This window comes from Aptenodytes forsteri, unplaced genomic scaffold, assembly GCF_000699145.1.
Source record: "Aptenodytes forsteri isolate BGI_AS27 unplaced genomic scaffold, ASM69914v1 Scaffold257, whole genome shotgun sequence".
NCBI classification, from domain to species: Eukaryota; Metazoa; Chordata; class Aves; order Sphenisciformes; family Spheniscidae; genus Aptenodytes; species Aptenodytes forsteri.
In genome coordinates, this window is record NW_008795194.1 from 5,627,908 (window position 1) to 5,652,233 (window position 24,326).

Below are 24,326 nucleotides of genomic sequence, written 5' to 3' on the forward strand. Positions count from 1 at the left end.
TTCCCAACATGCAGAGTCTAATTCTAGAACTTGAATAAATCTTTGATTATTCTTAATACGTATGTTTGAAGGTTTACAGGATCTGAGTGTGGAACGTACAGAATGTGGCTGGTGGTTTAAGACTAAACAGAAACCTTATCCTTACTAATTCGTCTTTTCTTTTTTACTGCTTGCCCTCCTGGACAAAGAGTATCAGTATCAGGAAATTTTGAGACTCATTGAAATACATATTTGCCCATCCAGTTGAAATCTTAGCTTTTCGAATTCAGTTAAAAAACCTCAACAAAACACAAGCAAGGAAAAATGGTATATCAGACTTCTAAAATATTAAAAGAAATGTTATGTTAACTAGCCATTTTACTGAATTTTAAAGCTGGTCTTTAAAAGTATGCTGGTGTGCTGTGGACAGTATTTTCACAGCAGTATGATTGTTATTGACAAAACATTTGCACACAATTTAGGATGCTAAAGAGAAAATAACTGAAAAATGAATCCCATCCTCACGGTCCAGTAGTCACTCACACTGAGCTTGTGTATACTCATACCTTAACAGATTCGCCCAAGAGTGTAGAAAGCAACTGCAGCAGAGGAGAAACACACCTAGATTAATAGCAACCTTCATTTGCAGTGGTGTTAACGACTGAAGTAAAGCATTCTGTTTTGCTCTGTAATTCAGTGGAAGCTCTTGTGGTATTGACCGAAGCAGCAATGCTTAGCCTGTGGTTCTCAAACCATATGTAAACTTCTTCAAATTACTTTTGAGCCCCTAGTAGACAGTTTATAGAGCTTCAAAGAGAGCTGCATGATGAATATATGCAATTCATCACTTAAGCTAGTCCTGGTTTTGAGTGGGCTATTTTTCTTCAAAGTCATCAATGGACTGTTCTCAGTCGAGGCTGGCTGAGATATATTTGTGCCTTGGGCAAAGACATTTCTGGGGTCTAGTTTATTCATGCAAAATCACATATTTCTATTCTGTGAACTTCTCACTCTCCTGCTCCAACTCCACCTGTTATCTCCTTCAAACCACGGTCCCTTTTCTGCACGATATTTGCAACACGCACCTGTAGTTCTCAAACATTCTCCAACAGGGTTTTTTTCACTTATTGCTTTGTTTTAAAAAAGAGACCAAAGGGTGTCCTTGGCATGCAGTTATGCAGAAACAAAATGCCAGGTTTGAGGCATTCCTGAATGCCTACCATTCCCCTCCTGAACCAGCAAAACACTTACACCAGTGTTTAACTTCAGACCCGTAAGTGTCCTCGGTGAATTCCTTTTGAAGTCAATCTAACTGCTCACATGCTTCAAAGATAAGCACATGTTTTGCAGAATCAAGATGCAAGTACTCAGCAGTTGCTAGATTCAATGTACTAAAAGGACAACCAGGTAGGCTGAGGACTCCATGATTGTGACAGATCATTTCAGGATTAATGTCTTTGTGAATGACTGTTATAGTTGCTGGCAAATTGTCTAACAGAAAATTGTTTTCCATCAGAAAAATGGCAATTACATAGAAGCAAATGTAAATGGAAGCATACTGATTTTGACATATCCTTTTAAAAATAATTGTGAAAATTTGTTTAATTTTCTTTTTTTTTTTGCTTTTTTGGGGGAGGAAGGAAAAAAAATCACAACTGTAGAAAACAGCAAATTCATTTCCTGCAGATCTCCAGTGACTGTAGCTGATGAAACTCTACAGTGAAAACATTTTCCACTTACGGTGGGTTTCATCTGCTCTAACTTAGGTATCTAAAGTTTATGTCTGAGTTACTGATCCATAGCTCCCAGTACAGTCAATGAGATAAGCACCTCCAGAGATCCATAACTGCCCTAAAGTAGATGTCGGAGACAAATCAGAGTGGGGTGCTGCTCTCTGCTGAGAATGGGGGGACTGACAGTGCCTGGCTCAAACATTGATGCCTGGTTTCCAGAGTTGGGTGAGAGCAGTATGTTCAGGGGGCTGTCCATCTAATTCTGCCCTGGTTGCAGCCACAACTAATTTCCAACAAACTGTTCTCTGTGTCCTATTAAAAGCTGCCATCATCCTAGCAAACCACAGCTGTGTTGCTGTGGAGCAGGGGGTTTGAACTGAAGGATATAATTTTTTCCAAACATTTAAAAAATCCTTCTACTTCATGTTTATATCAATGTAGTGCAAGGGGGGCTTTAACCTCTAACACAACTGGGCATGTGAGCAGCAATGCAGTACAACAAAGCAAAATAGCTTCTTTTTTTACGGCTATGTCTGTATCACTAAATAGAGCAGGCCAGGGACCACCCTCTGGACCTGTACCCAGTGGCCAGGGACTGTTCCTGGGACCAGACTAACAGCATGACAGAGCTCGCACCCATAGGGCTCTTCCCTCTGAAGCAGGATTGCTGTGTCCAATGTGCCTGTTGGGAATGACCCCTGGCTTTTGCTGTCCTCCAAACTGTGCTTAGGAACTGCTTGCAAAAGTGCGAACTGACATGGGCTAAAATCGTGCAAGGGAGTATGCCAGCAATTAAGAAGTACACACAACCATGCCTTGGCCCTGTTTTAGTTAATAGTGTAGATGTAGCTTCAGAATATTTTTTCATGGACTGAAAGGAAACAGACAAATGGCTGAAAGACTCACCCTGGGTGAGCCTCCCTTCGTCAAAGGCAACCATACTCTCTAATATTTTTCAGAATTCTACTACTTCCACGTGGATGCAAATTAGATTTATTTTGCTCTTCCTTTCTCCTTTTTTTTTGTTGCAAGATTGTCTAGATACTCTCTTTTTGATATCTAGAAACTTTTAATTTCTGTCTTCAGTTTATGGCCAGTCATACCAGTGGCTTCCTGTGTCAGCTTTGCTCTTCGGTTGAAATAGTTCTTCTCCCTCCCAGGGATTCATCCTGTGATGCAATTATAGAGAAGCAATCACGTCCTCTCTGCCTTTGTTGTGTTAAGTTAAACAAGAGAGACTGTCTGCTGGCTAAGGACCGTCCAACAGTGAAATGATGCAGCAAATATTTCCCTACAATCGCCACAACCTCCAATAGTTTGTATCTGAGGAAACATTTCTTTCTAGTCTACAAATTCAGTTGAATATTTACAAACATGTAAACACCCTTATTGGATGTCAGGATCATTTTGGGTTTAGACAGTTTGTGAAGGAATTGGAAGGCTGATAATGCCTGTTGTTAATTGCTCTTCAGTATGGCTCAGTCACTTTCTTGAACCAGGAAATTACCGCTTTGAAACCGTCTGACACTAGCAATAATGCATTTATTTTTGGTAATATTACACATAAATTGATTGATTGGATCATCTTTTCACATGTCAGTTTAAATGCAAGTTCTACAGTAATTCAGCTTGGAAAGATTTGGCCTATATACAAATAAACCTATTATTAAATGTTCCAGACATCATTATTGTAGTGTTACAATACTGTTTTCCTAACTGAGGCATTAAATACTAAATTGTCTTTCAGCTACTGTTATGGCTCTTTCTTCACTATTTATTGGAGTGGATTGAAAAGAGCCATGATAAACCTATTAAGCATAAAACAAAAAGGAAGAACAAATATACGTTAAAAAGCACATACCTATTTACTGTAGCATCAATAAAAGCTTTAATTAAAATTATACCGAAGATTTAGCCAGGAAAACAGGCAAGTTTAAATGTGTTATTGAAATACGTTCCTTAAGTTATATGTTTTCATTTAAATGAAATATTAATGTAGGATTAGCAGCTTGTAGAAGCTGCCACTGCTGTTCATAAAAGCAAAGAAAATATCTATTAATATGGGTTATCATACCAGTGGAAAACTGAAATAGCTGTAATTAGTGCCCAACACAAACAACATAAATCCTCAGCCACTGAATTTTGGTACAAGTAACAAAATTAAGAAGAAAAAGGACAGCTTCAAGATGCTTCTCTTTATCAGCTTATGCCTTACATAGAAACAGTGAAAAGGGCATCACAATCCGTTTTACATAGCTGTTTGCACAGTTCATAAAGGCATTTGGGTACCCTAAAGGTTAGGCATTCAGCTTGCATGGTCCCTTTTAGGCTGGAGCTGCAGCCTATCAAGCTGGGGTCCTTGGAGAACTGGTACATGACTGTCCTACCTAGAGGGGACTTGGACCTTGCGGACCCATTGCCGTATACGAAAAAAATAGAGAACTCATGCAGCTATTTTGTTCATCAGTCTCAGTGTAAAATAGGGATATGAGATGGGGTGGAGGGTGAAGTGAGGACTCACTGGCTCTATAGGCCTAGCTAATATCTAGCTATGCAGTTAGTGAATTTGCAGAAGGTCAAGTGTGGTCAACAACTAAGTGGAAAATTACTGAGATGGCAGAGAAGTAAGTTCCAGAAGGGTACCCAACACACCCACCCTGACACATGTGCCCAGCTAATCAGAGATTATAAATTAACAAATTAAGATAAAACCTTTGGATTTGCTTATACTGCTGAAAGAGAGAGCACTGTAAGGGAGGAACCCTCCAGTGCCCGATCACCGAAGCCACCTGAATTAATAACTCAATGACTGTTTACTGACCTGGGTGATCATTTAGTCACTATGATTTCAATTGTATGGACACCACGTTTTCTCTGGCAAAGAAATTCTCTGCTTTGGCAGCTGGTCTGTAACCCGGTTCCTCCTCAAGCTGGAGGGTTAATAGCTGAAGTCCAGTTTGTGCAAGTTGTTGGAAATTTCTGGACAATACTCATGTGTTAGCTGTGAAAGTCTGAGGACACATTATAAGGCTTCATATTTAATTTATTTTAGCGTAGGAGGTCCATCACATATTCCCTTTAAAAATAGAGGTTTCCCCCAAGCCAACTGTTCAAAATTAAACATATTTCATAAAAAAAATCTTTCACACTGTGATATGCTTTACCGAATGAATTTACAGAGCATTTTCCCCATTTCTCTTTAATTCAACTCGTTTCACATAAATCAAGCAAGGACCTCTCTGCTATGACATTAAAAAAAATGAGAATATGCCTTCTGCAGCCCACTTCGGGGTAATGGTTATGCATATCACAGTCCATTTTTCTCTTACCATCAGGGAATCCATCCCAGATTTCCAATCGGTCATAGCGACAGAACGCTCCCCCTGGAGTATTTGAATCAGGTTCTAGCTCAAAGCTTTCAAATTCCAGTATAATCTCTGACATCTTTGGTGCAAAGATAATATAAGTGCATTCAAGGCTATTGGGATATTTTTCAGGGAATCCAGGGGACTTTATCACTCCACTTGATGAAGTAAAGTTTCTGGAACATTCAGGTCCTGTAAGAGAAAGAGAAAAATCACCTGGGTTAACACTATGCTACTAAGCAAAGCAGTTAGCTGGAAAACAAATTAGGTTGTATTGTCTCTCCAGCAGCAAAGGTGGCTTTTCAATGAAACACCTCATTTTAATCACTGTATTAATCATTCAGCCAGCTTGTTCCTATTATTGATAGTCAGGTTTTAAAGCGCAATTCGCATATACTGTCTGATCTCCAATTTTCAATTTGCATGGAACAATATGAAAACTTGTACCAGCTCTAGAAAAAATTATGACAAATACAAAGTCATGTGGGAACAATGAAAGTGTAAGCTGCAGAAATCTCGACAGAGCCCTAGAGAAATAATTATAGCCCCTTCAAGCTCAAATCTTTAAATCTTATGGCTGACAGGCTTTTATTGGTGAAATAGAATTTTTTACGAAAGCGGGTGAGTGAATTCAGTAGAGGGAGTAGTGGTTTCAGATTCCCAGAGCACTGACTCAGTAACTCTGCCAGATGTGACCTATGCCTCCTTGACAAACTAAATGTGAAAGGTAATTCGTACATGTACCAAGGGTGAGTGACTCATTCTGAGTGGTGTTGACACAGGTGCACCAGTAAAACGTTGCTGTTAGTGCAGGCATGATAAACTGTGTGATTACAGGCAGTGTTGCTAGAAGTCACCTAATGTCAATGTTGACACACCAGCTTTCCCCAATGTTCCCACCATGGCATAATGGGATGCTCCAAACACTGCTCTCGATGGAGCAGGAAAGTGGCAGTAAAGATGCAAGGGTATAAAAGGCCAGATCACTGGATTTGCCTTTGTGAATACAGGGGACTAAAATTGGAGTCCCTCTCTTGTTGACAGATCACATTTCTCCTTTATTTAGGTCCCTCAGGAACCCTCTGTGTGGATCTCACATCTACAGGTGTGCTCAGAGCCAGCCCCAGGGTCAGCCACACATCCTCCCACAGGGTCAACATAGGTATCCCTCTCTCTCTGACTTTTGACACTCCCAATTTAATGGAAAGTGATTTACAGGATTTGGGGCATCAGTGGATAGCGGCTGACCTGGGGAGTTTGGGTAGGATGACTCAGATGAAGGTCTTCAGACATGGACTATAGGCAGGACACAGGCGACAGTTTGGTTGCAACAGGTTGTGCTGAAGGATGAGTGTATGCGAGGTTTCAATTTGGATGAGGACGCCCAGCATCCTTAGAGACTGTAGTCAGGAGCCTTAGAGGATTTCCAATGCTTAACACAGATCATTGAAGGAAAACAGTCTGGCTTGTTGCATATATGAATACTCTTATTTCACCATAGAAAATGTTTTCCTTGTGAATGTGCCAAACGTATTACCCCCCACAGATTTGGCCACCTCCCAGCTAAATTCAGCATGCAAGAGAGAGGTCTGAATGAATTTAGTCAGTTCAGGTATTTTTGTCCTTCGACAGACACTGATAGGAAATGCTTGAGCTATCACATCAATATTCAGAGCACTTCATGGCATATTTTAGAAGATGTAGATATTAATGCTCATGTAACCTGACCATTCCAATTTGGTAAATTACATTTTGCCTATAATTAAATCGCTCCCTTACACATTAGTCGGATATTTCTCTTCTCTCCCTGTCATTCCCTTGTCTCCTTGTCATGTATGGGAGGGTTGTATTCTGGTTGTTGTTCCTCACTCCCACCAGTAGCTGCTGTTCCAGGATAAAATAGCTTTGCTATGCCATTCATAGCATAAAGTGCTCTGTACTCCTCTTGGAATCCAATAAAAGATGCAATATAAAATGTAAGCCAGAATCATTGTTGCTTTATTAAAGACAGCCAGATCCTGGCTCTGTGAGTGCACAATCGTCAGGCTCCTTACACTCACACATGGTATCTCAATACCAGCTTGCTTTATTTTTAACATGTTCAAGTCAATCTGGTGCCAGAAATAAAAACTGTTTTCAGAAGAGCTGCCTCACTAAAATGCCCTCCACAGATTTTGACCCTTTACTGACACTGTGAAGGAACTCCAGGAATTAAATCAACACTGAGGCTATGAGGAACTCCATGGGGCGACGTTCACGGAAAACCGGCAGAAAAAGTTCTGGCAGAGACCGGACAGAATAGATACTTCTGAGGTGGTGAAACTACATGTGTGCATAAGTATGAAAGAAAGGAAGAGAGATGAGCTGAAGGAAAGAGAGAGAGGAGGCAAAAGAGAGAGCAAAGAAAGAGAAAGATATGACACCGGAGATGATTTCACTTGCTTTCTGTAGGTGTCACTGAGCCAGAAAATCATTTGCCTCCCTGGTTGACACTGTCTTTTCTTTCAGTTTACACCATAAATTTAGTTGACTAAAGTTAGGAATGTTGAATGTGAACTGTGTAGATCCTCTTCTAGTGAATAGGCTACTCACCCATCCTAAGATAGGCTGGCTGGTGGAACCAAAATGATAAACAGTTCAGATGGGCTAAATGTTGGGCAATATGGGTTTCATGTTTTAGTCTGGAATTCAACTTCTTCAGTGTCTTTCTGGCTAAGGAGCTGGATGAGAAGTAAAAGCAGCTCCTACTCTCAAAGCCCATGCTACATTTATCACAGTCATTACGTGTGCTGGTCTCTCCTTACAATTTCCATGGCGTGTGGCATTTTAAGCATCAGGTTTAGAATTCAGCTTAGGACACAGGTAGTGTAATGCAGTTTTTCTTTTCAAAAACTAAGGATGCTCTCACAGGAATAATGGGCAAAAATATACTGTGTGCTGGAATGCAGCTCAGCCTTCAGCTCAGCACCATGGGACCTTGGGCTTGGGATCATTTTAATACTTCTCATACCTGGGAAATGATGAGCTAAGCTGTCACTATGCTAAAATGACGCATATTCATCTGGTGTGAGCAACTGAGCTTCACCTGCGTAACAGGGTAAACTGGTCGGCTTTATTTGGTACAGAAATTAAAATGTAAACTTGGAATAGCATATATGCATTAACTCAAAAGTTAAAAAGGGCTGTGTTCCCACAGCAACTATAACTTGTATCCTTTGTGTACACACAGCATCTCTAACACTGTACCTAGTGATAACTTTCCTGCCTTAATATACAGTTTATGTGGAATGAACTAGAGCTAAAGTTGCTCTGGGAGCCATAATTTTGAGTTTCCTGACTTCTCTGTGTGTAAAATCACACTCATAATGCCATCTTAACATGGTTAATGTGTATCACTGAGAGATGTAAATGACCACACAAGGAAATAAACACAACATTCCTGTCAGAGCTCTGAGTTGTCACTACACTATTAGGAAATAAATAAAAACTTTTTTCTTGAAAACGCTCAGTTGCTAAAATAGATTGTTTCACGGGTCATTCGTTCACTTGTTCTTGTGTTTCAGCCTTGTTTTTTACGAAAGATGGTACTGTATCTATAAGCACTGAGAAACTTCAGGACAGAGTTTCAAGAGTTTAGCCTCCTAAAGACACCAAAATAAATAGAGATATTTTTTCAGGAAAGCTTGGTGTCATTTGGATGCTGAGTTCTTTCAAAAAATGTGACCCTGAAGGTCACCAAAAGAATTTCTGGGAGCCAAGAGTGGATTTACAGACAGGGAAGATGGTGAACAAGAGGTCTGTGGCCCCAATTAGCACTGTGTGGAGCAGCAATAGCGTGCAATAGAAAAGAGACCTCACTACTGTGCTTCTCCTCATTAACAGTACCTCAGCTGCCACCAAGCACATGTGTTGAACACAGCTGAAAATCTGGCTCTGGTTTAGGTGTGTAAAAGGGACTTGAACTGGTTCCGAAAATGGGGCACTGTCTGGGAGTGGTGTGTACTGGCAACTTGGAGTTTTGAGCTGCTTTTGTGAATATGACCCTAAACATTGATGTTGAAGTCAATATTTTTTTCTATAAAGTTAAGCTTATTGTCTTTCTGTATATTATGAGTTTTGGTCCTCTATTCTCCAGGCATGGAATATATGAATTCTTTTTCTCCATCCATCTATTGGGAAGGTTTATGCCAAAAAAGAAGACCTTACTCCCCTTCTAGCTATTGACTCAGAAAGAGAGTTATCAAAGAGGGGCTGTCTACAGGTCTGGTTAATCCTGGACTGTTTTTTTCTCTGGGCTTTCTCTTTGTCCCATACAGCTATCTGTGCTCACTGGCACTGAAATCCTGGCACAAGCATCCAGCAGGACATGCCTGTGAACAGTGTGAGCTTCTCCTCTCCTTTACCTCCCAAATACGATTTGTGAAAGCAACAGCAACATCATCTGCTGCCCATGTGTAGTCTGGTCCTTTCCGAGCCCACAGCCATCTCTTGGGAATGCAGAGCAAAACACTAACCGAAATAAGTCAGGGACTCAGAAGGCTACAGTGCTGTTAAGGCAGTAACATTGTAAATCATATGGCAATTATTATCACCAAAAAAAAAAAAAAGGGAAAAAAAAAGAAAGCTAATAGTTGTTTTAAGAATGAAATAAACAGCTGATGAAGACTATCACATTACACCCAAAGGAGTCAATCCTCAGATGCAGCTGACCCATTGGATTCATAATGATTTACACCCACTGAATACATGCCCCACCTTGGAATGACAAGGGTAATACAATTTTCTCTTTCAAGCATTTTTGTGTATTCCCCACATCCCAAAGAATTATGGCGAACTTTTTGATGAAAGCAAAAATCACAGGTTTTGAGCTATATAACAATGAATTGTTTCTCACCTCTTTTGAAAACTTCGTAACGGATAGAAAATCCTGCTCCATGTGTCTCATAGTCGGAAACAAATTTAATAAAAAGATATGGTCCCGAAGACACTAAAGGAGGGGGAGCAATTTTTCCACAGTACTTTCCCCATAAGCGTCCTTCAGGATTATCTCCATCAATCACTTCAACATAATCATACCTGGTAGATAAATGGAAGGAAGAAACTTTTAACTTCCAGGAAAGAAGGAGACCTAATTAATTTAGAAACCATAACACAACATAGATAATCAAGAAAAATGCTAGCTTGCTTGGAAAATGCATTATGCTGAAAGATGTAAGCAAAATGAAATAATTAAAATGGACTACATTATGTCTGTAGACATCATCTGGCAACATGGAACTATTAGGAAGAATGGTGTCCATTATGCTTGCAGACAATGTCAGCTAAAGTAACCAATTAACAAAAAAAAAAGGAAATCTCATGAGCACAATTCTGTATTATTAAATTGTGTTCCTTTGTCTGTGTAGTGTTGTTATCAATACATAATGCATAGCATTCTTTTCAAACTGTGAAGTTCTGTTATGAATTCAAAAATGTCTTTTTGGCTGGAGCTCTTTATGAACAATACTTTGATTTCCATATGCTGTCCTCCAAACATATGTCCACAGAATAATAAATAAATCCCTAAACATTAGATTTTGTTCAAAACTCTACCATGTTTCAGAACAGTGGTAGAAAAATCTGTTATTTTCCCTGTTAGCTGGACAAATAGTTTGGTGCAAATCACAAAATCCACACGTCAGTCACAGCACTTGGTTTTTCTCAGACAAAACTTGTTTCATTACAAATCATCTTTGCTTAGGTATTTGAATCAAGAAGTGCACGTTATAATAGTCATACTTGTACAGCATGTGATTACTGAACAGGCTGGGCTAAATCCTCCCCTGGCTACTTGCTTGATTCCTAAGGACTTGATAAGAAAAGGTATATAATACGTAATAATGATTGGTGGTAAAAGTTTGCCTGGGAGCAGCGGTCATGTTAGGGTTCCTCAGCCCTGTCACCAGAGATGCCAATACGTAGGGCCTGGTCTGATGGATTTGGTTTCAGAGGGCTGAGGAGAGCCCAGCAGCTTGCTGCACGGAGCCAGCTGAGAGAATACAAATGAGAATAAAAGTCACGGAGAGGCAGAAGCTGCAGGTGCAGAGACAGGTCTGGTTTTGAGTTTTATTAGCAGATGATTTCACGCGACCCCGGATGGGAAGGAGGAGCAGACACAATTTGTAGAATCAGTTTAATCTTTTCCTAAAAGTGGTGGCATTTGGAGCCTGGGCTGTGCTCTGGGCCTCTTTTGGACTGCGGCGAAAGGCTCTTCTCTGCCCCTGTGTCTTTGCGTCTCAGCCGTGCTGCCGTTTTATTTAACAAGTTGCTGTTAGCCAGACAATCTCATTTACTTTTCATTATCCTACTACGACTGACATTAAAATGTTGCCATTAATTTGTTTAGACCTTTATTCTACTGTTACGTTCACTGAAATGTTCAGAGCATATTAATGTACAAGGAAGAGCTAAAAATGACAGGACAATAAAGTGTGTCTGACATTTTTAAAGAGATCAAAGGAAAAAAATGTCTTCATGATGACCAATGTCATTTTTAACAACTCTGCTCCAAACCATCCAGGGCACATTACTTATGTTTACATGAAGCCCTGTGAGACAACTGCAAAGATGATATCACTAGTTAAAGTGGACGGCTTAAGGCTCCTTAAATTGAAAATGACATTACCTCATCAGTTAAAATTGTGTGCCAGCTTTGGTGTATATCAAGTAGAAAATAAAGCTGACACTGATGGAACTGTAAGCATTAACATATGTGAAATATTGTGTTAACTGCATTTCCTCTTATGTATTTGATTTTTCTCGTACCAATTGCTCAGCTAGTTAGCTTCACTGTCCCATTTCAGATTGGTGGAAATACAAAGCGGAAATGTTCATTTCTGAGATAATTTTACAGATACTTTAAGTAACCTGCATTTTTTTTAAATTAGACTTCTGTTCTTTCTATAATTTCTTTATGATATAGGTGTAACAGGATTTGAAAGTTGGGAGGAGAGTTGTAAAAAGACTTCAGAATTGTTTTTCTTTGGGTTTTGTTTTCTTTTGTTTTGTTTTGTTTTCCCTTTAGAAATATCCTTAAGAATACCAGTTCTAGGTTCCCTGCAAAACCTATTGGAAGTACTCAGGAATGCAGGCTACTACTTTTTATACTTCAGGGAAAAAATGAATGTTGAGAATTTTTAACAGGACAACCTTTCTCCAAATAATTAACTGCTCGTTAAAGAGAAAGAGTAACCACATAAAACCACAGCATCTGAGTGACAGTCTTTGCTCTTCTTTCCATGATGACATTATTTCACCAGTTTCCCAGGCACCATTCATTGCTTAAGCCTCAACAGTAGATAATTTTTCAAATGAATATAAAGAAGAACCCTATTTCTGAATTATTAAATGACATGAAAAATTTTAACTAAAAATGCTAAGCAAATTTTTACATGCTTTTTTACTTCATGTATAAAGAAGAAAAAAAAACCCAAAAGGCTTGAATTCAGTATTTTTATTCTGCTACACCTTAAAAATAAACAATCTTCTATAGTCTTACTAAGTCTTTCCTACACAGCCAAAAAAATAATTAACCTGTAAGTACCAATTTTGCTATTATATGAAGTAAATTCGGCAAAAAATATTCAAATTAAATTCTATCACTCTCCTAGGTTTCCTCCTTTATACCGATAGCCTGCCCACACCTTTCCATTGTCCCTTATAGTGACAGAATTGTAATTTATGGTGCTCTTTCTGGCTGCTGTGCAATTGCAAATGACACAATTTGGTTACTAAAAGGCTGTCTTCTAATGGATTTTGCAAGTTACACATCATGCAGCCCTGTGGAAGACTGGAGGATTTTTCAAGTTTTTTGTTTTTCTTTGAAAAATTACTGACAGACAGAAAAGAAGTTTAGCTGTAAGACAATAGGTACGAAGTACAATTTCAAAAGGGGAAACTTTAGAGATCAGCCCTACAACCTTCATATTCTAAGGATCGTGCCTTTAACTTGGTAGCTAACAAATGGATTTGGATTCTCCCACACTGGTGGCAACATCTGATATCTGGGCTGCTGTAAGTGAGTATCTATGTTATTTTTTTCTTAGGGAAATGAAATTACTATGCATTTTACTAGTTTATACTTGGAAACCGACGTCCTGCTGTCATTTTTGCACTTTTCAAAATCCTACCAGAGACCATACTGTATCACAAACAACTGTTCTTGTAAATAGGAGAAAGTACAGTCACAACTTGAAAATGGAGTTGCTGCCAAGGAAGCTCAGAAAGCAGCTTGCATCTCCCTCTGGACTTGGTAGCAGTTCTTCTCCATAAGTTTGTCAGGAGAAGGTGCTGTGCCAGGGATGCAGTTGGCACATTGGCATCCCTCTGAGGAGACTGAATGTGTCACCTCCGCAGCGCCCAGACAGTCTTGGCACACAGCCCAGAATACTGAGTTTGCAAATTTGGATTTCCCACTTGGCAATTCTTCGCTCAGTTACTGCTGCCAATGGTGTGGCAAATATTTCTTGCAATGTTATAGTCCTTTAGGGTTTATGGCACAGAGATGTAAATATAAACATGGCGCTAACCATTGAGTGTAGTTTCAGGTGAAAGACTAGAGCACGAGTTCCTGTGTGAAAATAGGAGATGTCTGCCCAGAAGAGGTAATCAGCAGATATGTTCATGGAGGCACTATGCCACGATGCAAAAAGCATTCCCTTTTTGCTTGTCTGGGTCTTTCTGGATATCCCATTTTTGTTTGCTTTCTATTTGCACCCTCTGTGGTGTGCAAGGACTGTGTGTGGCTCTTGGGTGGGAGCCTGCTGAAACGCACTGCAGAGCTCGCACACTCCCCCAGCTCCTCCCAGCCTGTGCCTGAACATGCCATTGCTAGACGGTCCTAATTTTATGGTTTAGTAAAACAATGTCTGGGACAGTTTCCCATTGGAAAGATGAGGGAATCTAGAATTGGACTGTGTGTCTCTCGGGTGGGAGCCTGCTGAAATGCACTGCAGAGCTCGCACACTCCCCCAGCTCCTCCCAGCCTGTGCCTGAACATGCCATTGCTAGACGGTCCTAATTTTATGGTTTAGTAAAACAATGTCTGGGACAGTTTCCCATTGGAAAGATGAGGGAATCTAGAATTCCTCTACAAATTCTTGAAGGAATTGCAAAAAACCTGCTCTTTTTTTGGAAAGTGTAAGTTACGGGTTCGAGGAAAAGGCCAAGCAATACCTGTAAAATGAGCACTGGGCAATGAAAAACATAAAAAGCTGCAGAATACAGGTTTTGGTGAATTTTCTATTCCCAGTTTCTAGTAGGTGATAACAGTGCTTACGCCTGGTTTCAGTTCTGAACATAGTGGCGACCCCTGAAGTGCACCATAGCACCTTGTACTGCAGAAAGTGAAGTGAAAGTGCTGGAAAGCCCTGCCTGCTGCTGAAGCCCGCCACTCTGCCAAGCTACGCTCCACTTCCACGCATTTTCCTATTATTAGGGCAGTGAGATCTTATACCTTTTGCCTAAAAAAATTCCTTCCCAAGACATATGCAGAACTCAGCTGAAATGTAAACATCTGCCCTTTTACCTTATGAAACAATCAGTGAAGCATATACAACTATAATTTACATCTGAATATGCCATATTTTTCTGCAGCCTACTATGATATGCATCTATAGGGTGGTTATGAGCATTTGGTTATTCACCTGTTAGAATGAAAAGATTTTCCACTTCTCTGTTTCTTTTATCACTCCGATTCCACCTCCACCAAGTTGCTAAATCTCTCCCTGACACGAATTCTCCACCCTGGTCAGACTACCTTTGGTTCTGACAATTTGCTTCTTAGTATGCATCTTTCTTTTGCCATTATTTTATAAAGTTTTTTTTTTTTTTTATTCCTCACAAGGCTCCATTTTAGCTCAACAGAAGGCGTTGCAAGAGGAAATCTAAATAAAGAGTTTTGAGTTGTTCTGCACCATGGATTTGTGCCCCATTAGTGACTGAGGGTTTGCAGTGTGGGATTACCGCAGTGTTTGTGGCACAAGGCAATCTGTATCCCAGAGCTAAAAGCTTAAGAACTGCAGGCACTCGAGGGACACCAACCTTAATCCCATTTTATTAGCAACAAGAAAAAGAAGTACATGCTGATAAAAATAAATAATTAAGCACAGCCCCAAACGGGCTGTTCTTCTGCATGTTACCTCAGCGTCTATCAGGTTGCTCTCCATCCAAGCCTCCGTGCAGCCTGACTGCTCTCCGGAGCCTCCTGTGCCCCATCCTGGCAAGGTGACCTGTCTAATGGGTGTTGGAGGGGCAGCCCCCTCCTGTGGAGACACGTCTGCCTTCCCTGGAGGCTCAGTGCAGGTATCCACACGGAGGGGATATAAGTCCTCATGCATGGGCCTCAAAACACACCTTGATGGAGGTGAAAGCAGCATGCGGCCCTCGGAGGATCCTGGGCGACTGCTGTGTCTGCAGCCAGCCAGCAGGCCTAAGCAGGGCACGGGTACTCCCTGAGCACCGGGAGGCATGGGAACTGCAGGGAACCACAGGGTTTTTTTTTGCTTTTTTAGCCCCTTCCCAGTGTGCTTGGTGCCATGGGGTCTTGTGTGGTGCATTCCTGCCTGGCTGCTTGCTCCCATCACACAGTGCAGTCTTCTCAATGGAGAAGTCTTTCTCCATCCTGGCAAGTCAACTGTTGGTGTAGACGTGTCTTTGACAGGATGAGTGAAGTGTACTGGATTCATGGTGTGGATGAAGCCCCCTAAGGGAGACAACGTATCATCTGAATCCCACAGTTCTCTAAAGAGCTGGATATTTAAATACGCAATTTGCAATCGATTAACGATTTGTAATTTACTGAAATCCCTCTCAGTTTGGGGGGCCTTTGTTTCCATTGATCTTTTGTGAGCTGGTGTTTTTATGGTCTTCATCCAGGGCCAAAATTCACTGAACTTACTCATACAAAGGTCCTGTCAACCTAAGAGATTTCTGGGAATAAGGCCATTGGGATTTGGCCACTGTTCAGTAATTTACTAATGCCATTAACTGACAGTAGGTCTCCATTAAGAATGAACTAGTGAGGGTCTATTTTAGTACAAGACAATGTTGCAGTGAAAAAGACAAAAGATGTAACAGAGACATCGATGAAGATCTACAGTTACCCACTGTAACAGTTTGATTGCAACTAATGTTAGCAACAGTTTTGTTATTACACTCATTTCTGGAATCATCTAATGCTTTGGGATTTGCCCTTTCTTTTTAAAATTAAGCTTTTAATTCTCTGCTGAACAAAGGAATCTGAAATACAACATACCTTAACCAATAAAAGTTCAAAACCCAGAAGTAATAAAAATAATCACTACTATTTTAAAATCTGATTATCCTTCATCTTATCACATGCTTCTGGTTGTTTGGCTCATGCCTTTTGAATACCTGGGACTGGCAGAACTGAAGAGCTGAACTAAATAAGCAAGATTATATCTGCATTTTTATCTGTACAGCTCCTCTGAGAACAGTAGACAGATCTTTAGCTGCTGCAAATGAGATTAGCCCCTTTATGTCAATGGATCTAAGCCAGTTTACACTGATATATGGCTAAAGAGGGTGCAAGTGGTGACAGAATATTTTACCTTGTATTTACTTAGTTCTATTCTATTTACACCAAATAAAACCTGGAAAATTCTTCAACAGAAATGTGAACAGCAGGATTCACTCGGGGAATGAATGTAACAATGTCATGCAGAAAATGAAGAAGAATCAGGGGTTGTGGACCAGGTTTTGCCATTTTAGTATTGCAATGTCCTAGGGGAAGTAAAAGCAAAATTAATCTGCTAAGGTCTTCAGCATATCTGTCTGCAAAAAGCATTTTACCAATGAAAAGATTTGATCTTGAAGTTAGGGCAAACTCCACTGATTTCACTGCTTGCCACGTACTGTAATAAATTATAATATAATGATCCCAGTATATAAAAATGAAAACCTTTTCTGTGAAGAAACATTCAATTTTAAACCTCTTCAGTGAGGAACTTCAGTTCATAACTTTCTGGCATAGAAAAATGCTATCTTTTCATGGAAAAAGGTTTCTGTCTGTCAAATAAGACAAATTTACAAATCCATGACTTCCACTTTAAGTGGGGGAAAAAGAAACACTTAGCAGTTTAAAGACTTCAGAGACGAAGGAGCTTTCTAGTGTCAAACTGGTGAAGTTTAGTATTTATAGGAAATTCACATGCCTCTAATTACTCTAAACTCAGTTCCCAAGTAAAATATGCCATCTGGAAGATATTAGAGTCATTTACAAATTGTTCACCTTACTATTTCACTGCAAAATCTTACCTGTTGCCAACTTTCCAGTGTTCTTCACAAAATAAAATGCAGTCTAATTTTTACTGGTTGTTTCATAGTTACTTTATCTACATTGAGCCAGCTAAGGGCTTAAGAAACTGGAAAAATTTTTTTTTTTTTAAAAGTAATTTTCTTATTACTCACTATACCTCAAGCTTTATATTCTTTCATATGGACATTTCAGGTGTGAGGGTTATACCTTGGCTTAGTTTGGTATTTAGCCACTAATTTGACATGGTTAGATTTGGAAAGATATTCTAGGTGATAAGAGACAGAAAAAAGATGGCACAAGCAGTCATCCTGCATAAGAGTAGGCTCTTGTAAGCCAAAAAAAATTATTTCCAAAAACAAAATTATACAGTTTTGTTTTTATGACCTCCCAAGAGATGCCCATCAATCAGAAAACTTCTCGTTAGTTGAGCAACTTCATCCGAGTATGCCAATCTGTTTATAAGTGAAGCTTTGCAACAGTCCTCTGAGGTAAAGTTGTCATTCTCCTTTTACATATGTGGAGACAGAAGAGAGAGACTGAGTGCTAACAGTCTCCCAGAAATTTTGCAAACAGCAAGGAACAAAGCCTAGACAGCCAGATATCGTGTTTTAAATATAAAAGCCCAGTCTAGCTCCTCCTGAAATAATGGAAAGATTCCTAATGGCTTCTGTGGGTTTCGAATAAAGCTCCTTAACAGAGGCTCAAAACTTGGAAGTTTTCTTAAGCCATAGAACGATTGGAAGAACGAGCTGCAAAGTCTTACACAGTCTCACAAATACATTTGTGTGATTTCTGTAGGAGAACTAGACTAAATTACTTGCATACAGAGACTCATGCATATATACACACTTACACTGCTGCAAGGAGTCAAACACTATCTGTATGCCTCTATATCCATTAAACATTGTTTTCATGTGCCTAACTAGTTTAACGATTTGTGGTTGGATTAGTGCTGTTAGCATGGACTGCTGAATTCACTAAAAAGCATGCTTAATTGGTAAGTTATGGAACCTTCAGGTTTGCTTCCTCAAATGCCTAAAGAATAGAGAAAGGGTTGTATCAAATGAAGATCAGAATCGTTTGTGATTTCTTTTTCTTTCCATGAAAGTAGAAAAAGAATGCTTTAAAGTGATGGCAACCTTATAGTACTCCATTTGGGAGTTTTGAACTGCTGATTAATTTGTAATTATCCTGTTGGGATCTATGAGGCATATTAATCATAACCTTAGGAACTTGACTTTTAAAAGTATTAGTGTTAGCTTTTCACAGAAACTGTGAAAGTTCAGAACATAAAATAAGTTTCACGCTTTTGAAACTAAAATATTTGTCCCTTGTGGGCTGTCTACAACCTCTCTGAGCAACACCCATAATTAATGAAACTAAAAGAGGCTAAAGGAGAAAGGAAATTGCAGACATACGTATCAGCTTTAGAACACAAGTTATGGCAATTTTCTTCCATGGCAACCATGTCCTGAAGCTCTGCAAATGCAGTAAAATGATGGGTATTTTTGTTTATTTCCAGTTAGGAACTATATTAAGAGAGTATTAAGGATGCAGCGTTAGGCACTTGGAACCCAATATTTCTCAATGTTGTTCCCTTTGTTCTGATTTCTGCACCACATTCCCTTTGGGCAGACCATTGTCCAAGTGAAAAATCCACTGTCCGATCAGTGTCTTCACATACCTGGTCTGTATTGATATAAATGATTTCTGTGGGTCTTCCTTGCCTGAAAGTGTGACACATGTAAACGAGTGGATTGATTTTTGCTGAGACAGTATATAGCCACACGATTAGGCATATGAACAAACAAGTGGAGTTATCGGAAAAAATACAGCTTTGTTGTTGAAGCTTTTGACTTGTCACTGTTTAATCATGTACACATATTAGAGCTTTTCCTGGGTTTTTTTTTAGGGGGGAAGGGGGACAGACTCCTTTAAGCTATCACCAAAGAAAAAAGATTTTGAATTACACAAAGGAGATCAAACCGTTCAAGACTTTTCTGGATTGAAAACGGAGTCCTAAAGTGTGTGAAATGTGTGGCATTATTAGCTAAATATTGTCATAATGCTGAGAAGACCTTTGGCAGCCTGTTGTAACACTTAAAGATGAAAACCATGTCTCCTTACTTCTTTCATATAATACAAACTTGAAAAGACAAAGTGCCTGGCCATAGCATCGAGAAGTGCTCTCTGGCACAGGAGGCACACAAAGCTGAATAAGAAGCATTTGTAGTTCAGAGATCAACCCACTTACAATGTCTGCATGTTTCCTGGTGGGCCGTTATCTCAGCACAAAATCATTTGGTTGTGTACATTGCCACTTTAACAAACAACCCTTAAGCAGCATGAGTAATACGCATAGCCGGCAACTTTAAAGAAGTCCTGGCTTTGTGAAATCTAAACGATATTTCACAAGAGCACTGCAAGGAACGTTTACTCATGGACAGTGCTTTCAAATTTCAGCCTTCTGATCTTAGAAAGTGTGGTTGAAGAGCTGCCTGAAAAAGTCCCACGGTTCTTCTTCTGTTTTGCAACGGGGACGTGTGTATGCACGTATGCGTGCATGTCTGTGTGTGTATATTTTTATATTCTTTGTACAAAAAAAGACCTGAATCATTTTATCTCTCTCTTTCCAAAGTTCATTCTCAAGCAGAGGAGCAGCCTGGGAAACTTTCAGCCTGGAAGATGTGCATTTCAAAACAACTAAAGCAAATGGGGACAGGGAAGCAGAGTGGAAACCTCTATGCAAATTTAACTATAGTAATTGCTACCAATCCTTTTCTATTAATTTGTTGTCCAATTTCAGTACAGACATTATGAATAAAACTTCTATTGATAACTTAGTGTGTTTCCTTATAGGTGTAGTTGGGTTTTGCACACACCAGTGTGTCAATCCAGTTAGTACAGACCCCCCATGAGTTTTTGCTCTTGAAATCTACATTAGGAAACTCCATAGCATCCTCAGCATCATTTTCTTATAAAGTATGTGAATACTTAAAATTTATTGCAAACAGATCGCTATTTCTCTTAAACGCAGCTTAGTGCAGAGTTACAGTTACATTGCTTTTGTAATAGAGCTCACAGTTAAACTGTACCAATTTGAAACATCAGTATATAAAAGTTTGTCCCATTGAGCAATTTTATTACCATTTTATTGTGTGTATCATTGAACTAAAAAGTATATATAACTTCAATTAATGTATTTATATTATGATAAAATATACCATAGATGTTTAAAGCTGCTAAGCCTGAAGTTAGTTCATTTGTATCCTGCATCACAGAGAATGTCACAGTTTTTATGAGTTTTGTGACCTTATGATTTATATGGGTCTTGAGAAATAACTATGTGTTTAGAATGGAGGAAAACAGTGGCCAATAAACATTCCCAGTAGCCTAAAAACAGGAACAGCTTGTTAGCTGAGGTCAGCCGTATGACCCAGTGCCTAGTGAAACTGCATTGTTATAGCTGGAGCATGGGGCAAACCAGCCATACAAAAAAAACGCACCCCAGTGATCCACCTCTCATAAAAATGCCTTTCTTAGAAAGAGAGGCATGTGATAATGACTTACAGAAAGGAAAATGTGCACAGCAGATCAGCGTCATCCCTGGTACAAATTTACAGAGTTTAGTGGAGTTGCATCAGAGGTGCATCGGCCTACGCTGTTTTAAAATGGAAAACTAAGTTGAAAACCTCCCAGAATTCACAAGTGTCTGCTAAAGAACTTTGCAGAGTTGTCTTCTGGTACTAAATGCTTACTTGTGAAAGCAAGCAGGGTAATGAACATACACACAACACAAACACATACACAGCTCGTGGACTTCAGTAATTGGGACCATACTGCATACATGTGCGCCAGCTCAAATCCCCAGCGGGAGCTGCACCAATGTCAAGGAAGTATTCATTAGATGGGACAGAGTTTGTCTTCTTTCCACTTCCTTTTCCTCCCTCATCAGTGCAACTTCTTGAGATATACTCTCTTAAATCTGCTGTGCATTTGGACCTATACTCAGTGAAGGCTAAATCTTGTTCGGAGCCACATGGCTGTGAGACGACCCCTGTCTTTGGATCTGGGCAGTGCAAAACCTAAGTCAGGACTAACACCCTCACACAGAAATTGCTGCTTTTGAGGTCAGCAGTAATGTTCTCCTAGAACCACTTTCTCCCATCCTTGTCCTGGCTGCTTCAACAGCTGTGATCCAGAACAACACAATCTTCAGGAAAGGGCTGTTACTGGGTCCGAGAAAGCATAGGATAATGACGTTGATTTGTCTTCTGCACTTCATGGGTCAGGCTTCTGTCCTTGCTTTCTACTCAGGGAAATGGACAGTGTGACATGGAGCTATAATAATGTATTACCTAAAATATCAAGGGGATCTGTAGTAACTCAATGAATTACAAAAATAAATGGTGGTGTAACTTCTTTCCTTTTGTTACTCGTAAGAGAGTGGTGCTTTAAGTCTTCATTAATCAATTACAATAAATAAGCCTTGAAAGGCAATAAACCATTACACAGCTGATGAAAACACCTACTCTGCAATTAAATGGATAAAATCCTGATTTGATGGCTTTTGTTTCATTTACACTTCTAGTCAGGTATCTATTAATGCTTTTTCTGTTGTTTGTCTACTTAGTAGCGATAAGCATACAAGAACAATCTGTATAAGACTCTGTGGTATTAAGCATTGATTCTTTCCTCTCCTTCACTCACGGCAAGCAGCACACTAACCCAGACAGACAAGCCATGAAATATATTTGGGCTGGACTCTCTTGTACGTGCAGAGAATCTGAGCAAGATAACGCCATGCTTTCCTTTGTGGTTTAATAATGCAAAAGACAGGCTTTGGCACACTAGGGAGAACAAGATTTGTTTGCCTTATGCATTCTTAAAGGTATAAATTGCCCAAAACAGTAGTAGGAAGTCTGGGAAGGAAATGAGATAATGCCCCATCCCTTTCCTCACTTCGAGCCCCCTGAGCTGGCTCATAGAGATGTCTGGCTTGCACAGAAGGAATCAGGGACTCCTTTTGGCAGCGTAGTCTCCATCCTCCTGTTGCAAACCCTCCCCGTGCTGTTTCTGAGGTGGTGCAGCTCCCGGGGTGCACGGCGGGTCGCAAGGTGCACCTCTGGAGCCGTCCTCCCTCCACCAGCAGTACAGCCAAACACTGTCACCTGTCAGCATGTTAATGAAAGGGAAACTGCAGTTTTGCTGTCTCAGTGCTAAGATACCCAAATAACCAACATCACACCCAGCTTTGAGCCAGATGATACACGCACTCTGTTCATCCCCTACTCTGAATAAAACAGTTGGTACCTAGCAGAGGGAGGATCTGTAGCTGGGGGAACCTCAAACTTTTTGTCAAAAGCACTTGGTTTTCTCAAACTGAAACATTATTTTCATAACTTTTAAGTACAAACCCTTCCTGTTTGAACAGCTCACGTGTTTCATGCCGTTGAGCCTAGGTGTCAGTGCATAGTCCCCTTTAAAATTTTACAACGTAACATAACCTCATTTTGTTACATTGTAAACATTTCCAAGATACAGGATCCTGTTTTTTATTACAGGGGTGAAATGGTAATAATCCCCCCTCTTTCCTGAAACATGCAGAAAAACCCCTTAACAAATTAAACATACACATTCCTCATTAGCTTTAACCTGAATTTGGTCTCGCAGGCACTGTAAAGCCAGTCCTCCTTTCTCTCTCTCTGAACAAAGGGATGTTAAGAGACTAACAGACTATTGGAGAGGCAAAATCCTGCCTGACTCACAGTACTAACACATGTTGAGATGAACAGATTCCTGAAACAGCTCCAGTGAATTGAATTTTCACATATTTGGCATGTAACAGCCCGTATTTCAGCTTTCCCTCAATTACTGCACATTTCTCCTCAAACAGATACCGTGAAGTGTCCTCTGCCCTTGCATGATTGCCACATGTCTAGTGTAGGAGCCACACCAGCCAGACAACTTTGAGAAATATTTCAAACCTTTGTCCCTTCCCCCGTGAAAATTCCACATGAGAACTAGCAGAGGGATAAGAGAGGAACGGATGAAGGATTGTCTCTTTTTTCCCATATGGACAAGGATCACGGAAGAGCCTCTCATGCCAGCAACAAAAGGATATATCAGCTGGAAGAACCTCAGTAAGGTTTCTATACAGCATCATGCTCTGGGAAAATAATGGTATTGCTCGTTAATGGTGCTGCTCAGAGCAGTGATAAACTCTACCAAAAATTGCTATTCTTGCATTTGGTTATGTGCTTACAACACAGGGACACATGTCTGAACTATTTTTATTTAACTGGCTGAGGTACTAATAATGCCATAGACTCTGTTCAGTGCTAAATGTTCCCACCAGGGACGATAAAACCTATGCCACCACAGCTTTGCCACTAACTGGGTAAGGATTTGGATGCCACAGTCATGTCTTTGACTGCGGCGCGGATGCAAACGTCCAAAGTGCGGCAGGTTGGAAGCTGGGAGTCATTCTGCTTTTGTGAGAGCCACTGGTTGGGAAGGCAGGAGTGTTGGAAGGGGATTGGGCAGGACTGCCACGCTGCCCAGGGGTTACCTGTTTAGTCACCTGTAAACTTTCCATGTCATTACAGCTCTGTACTGCTCACACAGTAGCTAATAGAGCCATAAAGTCAGGAGATTAAAGAGAGAGTTGAAATTTCATGCTTCAAATGCGAGCAAATGTGAGCCTAGATGGCCCTTAGTACGATGGGGCTTAGGTTGTTTAGGGAGATGGGAGATGATAGGAGAAAGTGGGCAGAGACTGGACTGGAAGGCTGAAAGCACAGGCTCTGTTCCTGTGCCATTCCTATTCAGTGAAGCCAAGTGCCAGCTAAATTCCCTGTGCCTCAGTTTCTCAGCCTGGAAAACCGGATATTGATATTTCCCTGAAAGAGTTTGAAGGCATTGGATCAACTG

General features: G+C 40.1%; 1 protein-coding gene across 2 annotated transcripts in view; it reads right to left on the reverse strand.

The window, feature by feature from the left end:
• Nucleotides 1-24,326, reverse strand: part of NRP1 (neuropilin 1) — a 115,810-nt gene that overhangs the window by 58,381 nt on the left and 33,103 nt on the right. For both annotated transcript variants that reach the window (XM_009278629.1, XM_009278627.1), the window contains exons 3-4: nt 9,972-10,153; nt 5,042-5,269 (exon numbers count right to left, since the gene is read on the reverse strand). In XM_009278629.1, the coding sequence (XP_009276904.1) occupies nt 5,042-5,269; nt 9,972-10,153 (410 nt within the window). The remainder of the gene's footprint in view (nt 1-5,041; nt 5,270-9,971; nt 10,154-24,326) is intronic.